At 36.4% G+C, this 10,039-nt stretch overlaps 1 protein-coding gene across 1 annotated transcript; it reads left to right on the top strand.

Moving 5' to 3' along the window:
* The first annotated feature begins 465 nt into the window (after positions 1-465).
* LOC111492833 (diacylglycerol kinase 1-like) lies at positions 466-9,771 on the top strand. Its single transcript, XM_023142310.1, has 8 exons — positions 466-682; positions 1,177-2,615; positions 2,974-3,340; positions 3,542-3,618; positions 7,146-7,265; positions 7,525-7,689; positions 8,578-8,715; positions 9,366-9,771. The coding sequence occupies exons 2-8, from the start codon at positions 1,446-1,448 to the stop codon at positions 9,513-9,515; spliced, it is 2,187 nt and encodes a 728-aa protein (XP_022998078.1). The 5' UTR covers positions 466-682; positions 1,177-1,445; the 3' UTR covers positions 9,516-9,771.
* The last annotated feature ends 268 nt before the right edge of the window (positions 9,772-10,039 follow it).

Below are 10,039 nucleotides of genomic sequence, written 5' to 3'. Positions count from 1 at the left end.
GGAAGGTTGGGATAGAGGGTTATAATTATGAATTTTATATTTTTAGAGCCTATTTAGAGTAATCTTTTAAATGTTAATAACCCATTGATTCTTATTAATTTTGAGGATTTTTTTTGAAATTTTAGAATGTTTTAAAATAAAATTTTAACATTTTTAATAAAAAAAGTTTTTAAGTATTTTTAAAGTTGAGAGTTATATATTTGTTTTTGGAAGTTTGTGAGAAGTTATCCCAAACAATCAGGAATTTGCCCGCCGAGTCACCGCGGGATTCGCACAGAGATTAGCCCCACGTGAAATCCACATGTCCGTATGTAAATGTGCCACGTCTAAGGTCCCTGTGGGGTCCAGTGGCTATCTGCCCATATAGAACATTCTTTTTGGTTGGAATCTTAATTTTATAAACCGGCAATTTAAAATAAGAAAGATTCTAAAATTTATTTGATTTGGAAAATTAATGGTTAAAAAAAAAACGAAAAAAACAAAGGAGGAAAGGTGATAGAACACCAGACTTCCATCTCAAAATTCTCAAATCCGAACCTTTCTCCCGACATCGAAAGCTTCGGATTTGGGACTTGTTTCGATTCCTAGGATTGAAGGAATAGCGCGTTTGTACCATTCGAAGATCGAGTTAGGTTTTCCTGTGATCGGGGCATTTGATCCTGTTGTTCATTCATTGTTTTCAGTAAGTTTAAATTCATCCTGTTGCCCATTTTCACCGCTTTTCGTGATTTTGCGTCTTGTTTATGAAATGAATTTGGTTTGTACTTGTTTTGAGATGAGCATTATAACGCGATTAGTGAGCCATGAACTTGAATAGTTTGTGCTATTGCCTTTTTTTTGCTACGATTCTTAGCTGCTAAGCGTCTCATTGGATTTCCGGTCTAGTCATCTCTCAATTATGTCAAAATTTTGTATCGATCTCTGTTGGGGTGTTCTTTTGATTATACTTCATATATTCCGTTATCGAGCTAACCTTTGTAAATCTTGTTGAATCTATGTCCTGTTCTCCTTAATCCAAAACCTGGAGCATTATTATGATCTTCGTATTCGTTATATTCATAGAATTATACTTGACTTTCAAACTTAGAGGATAGCTATTTGTTTTCCATTGCTTCTAATGGTACTGTTCATACTTTCGAGGTTTCATTTTTTTACGTTTATCTTTCACGTTTTCAGGTGGTATGCGATTGTCTATCAATATTTTATTTGATTCCTTGGAAATGTGGTGGGGGTTTACATCTGTGATATTGAGATGTGAAAAGATTTTATAGTGAGTTACCACCTATATATTGGTAATGTCATTATCAAGTTGGCTAAATTATTAAGATTTGGTTCATCATTTGATTTGGACTACATTTGGGCGGTAAGAAGCTGTCATTTGTCTTGAGCTAAATTTCTTGTTTCAGCCATTAGATGGTTTTCTTTTCATATCCGTGACCAAAAGGATGGATGAGGCCTGGGAAATTGGATTGTTGTTCCCTAGTTGGAATAGCAAGAACCCAACTGATCGTATTTTTGTTATTTCTTGCCTTAGTGCTGCCATCATTGGAATTTTTACCGTAGCCCTTACAGCCTTTCTATGGCAAAGAAATATCAATTTGAGTTGGATGAAAGCTATAGCCAGGTCGAAGAGAGACCCAAAGAAAGCTAATAAAGTTCCTGTAGCTGCACACTACTGGATTCTTGAATCTGTATCTCGTGGAAAGAATTTGAGTTGTTGTGCATGCTTAAAGTTTGTGTCCCCTTCACAGACTCTTGGTCCTACGGCTGCTTCAGATAGTTTTATTCACCGTTGCAACATTTGTGGTGCTGCAGCTCACCTAAACTGTTCTTCTAGTGCTCAAAAGGATTGCAAGTGTGTATCTATGATCGGCTTTGAGCATGTGATGCACCAATGGGCTGTTAGGTGGACTGAGATTACTGATCAATCTGATGAAGCCTCTTTCTGCAGTTACTGTGAAGAACCATGTAGTGGGTCTTTTCTTGGTGGTTCTCCAATATGGTGTTGCTTATGGTGCCAACGTCTAGTGCATGTCGATTGCCATAGTAGTATGTGTAATGAAACAGGTGATATTTGTGACTTAGGTTCATTTAGAAGGTTGATTCTGTCACCACTTTATGTCAAGGAGTCGATTAGGACGTCCTCTGGTGGATTTTTGAGTTCCATCACCCACGGAGCAAATGAGATTGCATCCTCGGTGCGTGCAAGTATAAGGAGTCAGGGGAAGAAGAACAAACATGGACGTAAATCATCTGTTTATACAGGAACAAGTGGTAGTACTTGTGGTCTGTCTACTGAAAGCACAGCTGATTCTCATCACACGGCTAATGGTTATAATGGAACTGAAAGAAACTGTAATGGTAGCAGAACTTCAGAGGTTCAGCATCAAAATGGTTATATAGATGACAAAAATGTTTCAAATCCAAACATAAAAAAATATTCTTCATTCAATCAGAAAGATGTATCCCATATAGTAGGAATGAACCTGAGATACGAGGTGATTGAGTTTCCTCCAGATTCACGTCCCTTGCTAGTACTTATAAACAAGAAAAGTGGAGCCCGTCGTGGAGATTCTCTCAAGCAACGGTTAAACATTCTTTTGAATCCTGTCCAGGTATCGCTTTTTCACCACTCTATTATAGTAGGCTTTAACTTAGAAGTAGACTGTTGTATACTATAGCCTAGAATAATTTGTTCAAACTACTCTGTGCTCTTAGTTTGGTCCCTGGTGATAAATGTGGTAGATGGCATGCTTTGTGTGTAGCTTATACACAACTTCTATTTCTTTATGGCATTTGGTGGAAACTTGGAGCATATATATATATCTTGGTCTATCAAAATCTTTATATGAGAAAGAAAATAATGTTTTAAATGTGTAGGGCAACTTAAATCTCTTGCGAATTATATTTTCGTTGCAAGTGTTAATGATGTTCATGAGTTTAATGGTCATGGACTGTATGCTAATATTTCAGGTTTTTGAGTTGAGTTCTGAACAAGGGCCTGCATCTGGTCTTTGTTTATTCAGAAAGGTGCCACACTTCAAGGTTCTTGTATGTGGGGGCGATGGAACTGTTGGTTGGGTTCTAGATTGTATAGACAAACAAAATTTTGTTTCACCTCCCCCAGTTGCTATTCTTCCTGCTGGAACAGGAAATGATCTCGCTAGAGTACTAAACTGGGGTGGTGGTTTGGGCTCAGTGGAGAGACAGGGAGGTCTTTGTACGGTCTTGCATCATGTAGAAAATGCTGCAGTGACCGTTCTTGACCGTTGGAAGGTGGCAATAGTGGATCAACATGGACAGCAGCTCAAAGCTCCACAATTTATGAATAATTATCTCGGTATATGAATAAGCTTTATTGGTAATTCCTTTTTTTGTTATTAGGATAATTGATTGCATTAAGACCAACTTTAGGGCACATCGGAATTGTATGTCTCATCATCAGGGTTCTCCAATGAAACACACACATCTGTGTTTTTCCCTAATTTCTTTCATTTGCTTATTTTTTACTTCATTATTACCAATTTGTCCCCTAATGCAGGAATTGGATGTGATGCGAAGGTTGCCCTTGACATACATAATTTGCGGGAGGAAAATCCAGAAAAATTTTATAACCAGGTGATGAAAATTGTAGACTTGACAGATAACTTTAACTCCTCGAAAACAATCCATTACATAGGTCATGCTGACCATTATGCAATCATGCATGGCTACTATTACAACTTTTCAAAGTGTATGTTAGTTTTTTGAGAGAGCAAAGGCAGTTTGCTTTTTTGCGTTCTATATCTTGCATCATTAAATTTTGGACATTAGACTTGTGTCTTACTTCTTTTGTGCCAGAATGTGGAAATTTTTATGAAAATTTATTTTTATGTTGCCAAGAAACAAAGCTAAAATGGAGGGTGGTCATTTTATTGAGCCTGAGAGGATTTACTTCTGTCTGATAATTGATAAGTAAACTTAATTCATCATTTATTAAATGGTGCACATAGACAGATTTTAAAATTGAAGTTGATTGGAGACATTTTAGAGTTATATTCATGTATTAGATTATTGATAAATCATCATAACGATTAGTATTTAATGTTTGGTACATGAATGGCGGTAGAGGATGTTCCAAAAGGCCTATGAAAGGACACTATGTAGAGATTTCAAAACAACTCGACTTAAGAAGTGAAATCATCTCTTCCTCCAGAGATAGATTTAGTGTGGGGAGAATTCTGTCCCCCATTCCATAAAATTTTACGTTGCTCCAACAGAGTGGTATTAGAATCGACAATGTCAAATTTTAGGAAGATGTCAGTGGTATTAGAATCGACAATGTCAAATTTTAGGAAGATGTCATTGGGTGGTGTACCGCTGCCACGTACAACAACTGGAACATTCAGATTTGAGTCTTGCTCAGCTCAAGATGTGTGGGACGTGGTTGTGGGCAGTTACATTGAATCGGAGCAAATCGAAAACATGACAGTAAATGATATTATGATGCAAAAACAAGCACGGATGAAGGACAAGACTGCGTTGTACTTATTATTCCAAGTGGTTGATGAGTCCTATTTTGAGAAGATAGCAAGTGCAACAACATCCAAAAAGGCATGGGACACGTTGGAAAAAGTTTTTAGGGGGTCGATCAAGTAAAGCAAGTACGACTCCAAACACTACGTAGTGAATTGGAGGTGATGAAGATGAAGGAGTTGGGAAGGCATATCTGACTACATCACACATGTACAAACTGTGGTGAATCAACTCAGGAGCAATGGTGAAACTCTCAGGGAGTTGGGGTTGTGGAGAAAATTTTGTGGTCATTAACTGACAAATTTAAGAATGTTATGTGCGCCATTGAGGAGTCGAAGGATATAGTAGATCTAATTGTTGATGATCTTGCTAGATCGCTAGAGGCACATGAGCAACGTAAGAAGAGGAAGAATGGAGGAAGAATGAGTCACTGAAGGAAGCGTAACATGCCAAGGAGACCATCAAAGAAGGTGTTTTACACAAAACTCTCGAGGCAGTGGAGGTCAAAACAACGGTCGTGGTTTTGGAGGCCACAGTCGAGGTGGATTCTGTGAGAAGAAGGGGCATTCGAGCCAACAAAATTATCTAGGTAGGGGACGTGGTCGTGGAAGAGTAGCCAGACAAATAATTTGAGTGTCCGAGTGCTACAAGCATGGGCACTATGCAAAAAAGTGCAAATCAAATCCAGTGCTATAATTGTGGGAAATATGGACACTATGCAAATGAGTGTAATGCTGAGAAAGGGGCTGAAGAATGTTGCTTATAAAAATGTTGCTCGTAAAAATGTTGCTTGTGACGATGACACAACATGGCATCTTGATACTGGGGCTAGCAACCACATGTGTGGGTACAAACACTTACTCAAAGAGATGTGAGAAGTTAAAAGTGGACATGCATCGTTCGAAGATGCATCAAAGATTCACGTTAAAGGCAAAGACACAATGTTTTATTTACAAGCAAATGATGCGGAATGTTCAATCAATCGAGGATGTGTATTACGTATCTGATCTGAAAAGCAACATTTTAAGATTGGGGCAACTCATGGAGAAGGGATACTCAATATCCATGAAAGATTGGTTGCTACAATTGAAGGATAGTGAAAGGCGTTTGGAAGCTCAAGTCGAAATGATAAAAAATTGCATGTACAACCTAAATTTGTGTAACGGACGGGAGAAGTGTCTACAAGTCGACATAGAGGATAATTCGTCATTATGGCATCAGAGGTTTGGTCATCTCCATTTTGGCGGCCTGAAGGAGTTGGCGATGGTGCATGGACTACCGAATATGGATTATACTACTAAGTTTTGCGAAGGTGATTGACGAGGACGAGCCTAGACATCTGAGGATGCGCACTATGTAATATTTGTATGACTCGACAAGTGAAGTATATTTAATTTGTCTTTTAGCAGATGCTAAATAAGTCACTTTTGAAGAAGCTATACAAGATGAGAAGTGGAAAGTAGTCATGGATGAAGAAATAATAGCTATCAAACAAAATCAATTGGTTGAATTGCCAAAAGGAAATCAACTCGTTGAAGTAAAGGGGGTGTACAAGAAAAAGATGAATGCTCAAAGTAGAATAGAGTGCTACCAGGCGAGACTCGATGCAAATGGGTATCAACAAAAGGCAGGGATGGACTATGGTGAAGATAAGACGTCTACTCAGCATGAAGAATGGAGGAGAATTAAGTTTAAGGAGGGGTGTTGATAAGTAAACTTAATTCATCATTAACTAAATGGGTGCACACGGACCAATTTAAACAATGAAGTTTATTGGATACATTTTAGAGTGGGATTCATTAGTTTATACATGTATTAGATTCATGACATGATTAGTACATGTATTAAGTAAATTTATTATTTAATATTTGGTACATGAATGATCAGGAAGGATGTTTCAAAAGGTCTATATAAGGACATTATGTAGAGATTCCAAAATAACTCAACTTAAGAAGTGAAAACATCTCTTCCTCCAGAAAAGGAAAGATTTGAGTGTGGAGAGAATTCTGTCCCCATTTCCATAAAATTTTACGTAGCTCCAACAATAATAATTTTGTTCGGATACTTCTATAGCTCAGTTGTGTACATATTAATAGTTCTGATATTTTTCTTCCCCGTCTTCAAGTGCACTACTTTTTAGCAAATTCATCAATGATCTAATACACACTTGTTAATACTTCTCTATGTAACTTATGTATTGAATAAAATGACCACTTCTGTTAGAGATATAATCGGTTCTCAATATTTTTCTTTCTGTTGTATTATACCTTTTTCCTTTTATGAATGACGTCTGTTCATTTATTTTACGAATTCTTAAATTATGCCCATAAACAGATATCTTCTGAGCACAATAACTTTGCCCGTGTATTTTTTAGTGGTTGACTTGCCCATGCTTGCACGCTTTCTCAATTAGGATAAGTCAGTTTTGTGTTGGTTGCAAAAAGATAATCAGCTCGTATGCATTAAACTTTATCTTTTCTTTTTATTTGAAGTGAAACTTTTATCTTTATGGTTCTGTATTTGTCTACATTTGCAGAAGGTCTTGCTAGTTGTTGCTTCTTTGGTGTAATTGATCTTAGGCTATTTGAGTTGTTCATATCACTTAGCTGAATCTATTAACATGACTGCAGTTTATGAACAAAGTTCTATATGCAAGAGAAGGAGCCAGGAGCATAATGGATAGGTCATTTGCAGATATTCCATGGCAAGTTCGGGTGGAGGTGGATGGTGTAGAGGTAGAGGTTCCTGAGGTAATAACTTAACTTTAAAGTCATTGGTTCTGAAGCATTACTTAATTGTAACTGTATTCATTACTAAAAGTTCTAGGCTAATGTTCAGTAGCATGATGAAACATTTTAGTGTATGGGTGTGAATTCTTCTAACGGTTAAGGGGTTGGAGATTTTTCGTTCACACGTATTAATACATACGTTTCTGTGTATGATGATCTTGTCCTGAATTTTCATTTACATGAGGTCGATTAATTGAACCTTTAATTTGAATATCTACAGGATGCAGAAGGTGTGCTTGTTACGAACATTGGAAGCTACATGGGCGGTGTGGATCTTTGGCATAATGAGGATGAAACTTCTGATAATTTTGATCCGCAGTCCATGCATGATAAAGAACTGGAAGTTGTCAGCATATCTGGAACCTGGCACCTCGGAAAGCTACAGGTATGCAGTAATTCAAATCAATTGTCCTGTTCCCGATTCCCCACATCTTATCATGCCGTTTGCTGAAAATATCAGATCAAATTTGATGGATCTAAGTAGGATGGATCTAAGTAGGATGAATCTATTTCCAGCCTTCACGTGTAATGATGCCTTCTCATGTTTTTTGCTGCTATGCTCTCTTATGGGTTAGCTTTAAGACTTTAGTGGGTTTTTAATTATGGGTGGGTTTTGTAGTTTTATTGTTTAATTCTAAATAAAAATCATTAGGGTGGGATTTGCATGCTTCAATTTTAAGCTCGAAGCTGAAAGTCAGTAGCCATGTAACTTCTTAATTTCTATTAGACTTAATAGAACTAAGGTTAAAAAAACAAAAGTCCCAAACTTTAGTATGCAACGAACCATTTAGTTCTGGTACTTTCTGGACTTGAGTACGTAACCATTTAGTCCCATTATTTTAAAATTTTAAAATTTGTCACAACTTAATTTCAATATGAAAAATTCCATCAAGTTAAATGTTAATTTTAATTATTGTCTTGTAAAAATTTAATTTTTTTAAGTTTATAAACACCATAATGTACCTATTTAAGAAATTTCATTAAATCATTACAAATTTTGAAGTACAAGGACCAAATGGTACAAAATTGATATAACATAGATTAAATCATTACAAACTAAAGTTAAAAGGAGAAAATTGTTGATTTGGGACCTAGGAAAATGGATGGTTAAATCATGCAAAGCTTCTTAGTGTTAGGTCATGTATCAATCCTAAATCACATGTTAGGATCTCATATTTAGTCGTAAAGGGACAATTCTGAGTTGCCGTGGAGTTGGGTTAAGGGACAAGGGTCATCCTTAAGAGTTGTGTTGCAACTTGTTTATATGAAACAGGTGGGTCTTTCACGAGCTAGAAGACTTGCACAGGGCAAGTCGATTAGGATACAATTGTGTGCAGCATTGCCTGTTCAAATCGATGGAGAGCCTTGGTTTCAGAACCCGTGTACTCTAGTCATATCCCACCATGGACAGGTCTTGCTCTTCTCTCTTTTCATCTCTCTTCACTGAAAGAAGATCTTTACCAGCCAGTTACTTGTGCAAAGTCACATGAAAAACCTCATTATCTCCCTGTGATTAAAAACAAAATTATGCATGATGTTATTTTGTGATTAAAAAAAAAATCATGCATGATATTATTTTTATTGTTAATGCAAGTAGCACATGACATTTTTTTAGTTGCAATCCATGACGTGTTGTGAATAGAATAGAAGACGTGTAAAACAGTTACAAACTGAGGACATTTATCGTTATGCTTCTCCCAAGAATCTGAAATGTGTTAAGCCTAGTCACTTTCAAACATTTGATTTCACAGATTTGGCTTTTGGTGGATATACTGGTTTTCTTGATCTACCTATGTTGATGATCTGTTTATGTTGTGAACAGAGGCTTGTTCTCAAAATTTTCATTTACAATTTAGGTTTAGCACCATGTTTCATTTAGCACCATGATTTAATACTTGTTTAAGTTGCTTCAAAGTACTGTCTTCAAGCTCCATAATAATGTTCACAATTCAGGTAAAAACATCTCCTTAAAATAATGTGTATGAGATGTGCCTAGATAAGTTATGCATGCAGCCGTCCATGTAAGAGAATTTCATGCGCACTTTAAATTTTGGTATGTAGGCCTTCATGTTGAAAAAGGCAATAGAGGAGCCTCTAGGCCACGCAGCTGCAATTATGACTGATGTTCTGGAGAGTGCTGAATCTAATAATGTAATTAATACTTCACAAAAGCGAGTACTCCTCCAAGAAATGGCAATAAGGCTAACTTGAAAGTTTCTTTTTAGTCATTCCTGTAATGATCAGGGCTTTGAGTACGAATCATATATTTTTAGCTTTTTATGCCACCCTTCACATCTCTCCATAGAGGTAGATGTAAGATCTTGTGGCTATTCTTTTGTTTTGTTCTGTTTTGTTTTGTTTTTCAATTATGTTTTCCCATGATGGGTATTAGCTGAGGCATGATTGTATATCAACGATATCTGTTATATCAATATATTGATATACATAGAGTTTCCTTGCATGCTCATTATCAAGTTTTTCTTTGCCCTTCCGAATTATTTCCACCGCATATGGTCAAGATTGATCAATATGTTGTATTTCCTTTATATGTTTTGTTTTGTATTGTGTGTATATTTACTGTTTATATCGGTATATGTTCTTTCATATAAGAGGACTTCGTATTTAGATTCAAGTTGGTATTCGAGTAGAAAAACTCTAATTTTTAATAACTTCACGGGCTTTTGCAAACCTAGCGACTACTGAAACTTTAAGGGTGTTCTAATAATTCGAGAACT

The sequence above is a fragment of the Cucurbita maxima genome, unplaced genomic scaffold (assembly GCF_002738345.1).
Source record: "Cucurbita maxima cultivar Rimu unplaced genomic scaffold, Cmax_1.0 Cma_Scf00018, whole genome shotgun sequence".
In the NCBI taxonomy this organism is placed as follows: domain Eukaryota; kingdom Viridiplantae; phylum Streptophyta; class Magnoliopsida; order Cucurbitales; family Cucurbitaceae; genus Cucurbita; species Cucurbita maxima.
Note: the sequence above shows the minus strand (reverse complement) of the source record. Positions and strands in the feature narration are given on the sequence as shown.

Coding starts and splice junctions, on each gene's coding strand:
- LOC111492833 (XM_023142310.1), top strand. CDS start 1,446: ATGGATGAGGCCTGGGAAATTGGATTGTTGTTCCCTAGTTGGAATAGC. Junction 3,619..7,145: donor CAGAAAAATTTTATAACCAG/GTGATGAAAATT, acceptor ACATGACTGCAG/TTTATGAACAAAGTTCTATA. Junction 7,690..8,577: donor GGCACCTCGGAAAGCTACAG/GTATGCAGTAAT, acceptor TATATGAAACAG/GTGGGTCTTTCACGAGCTAG.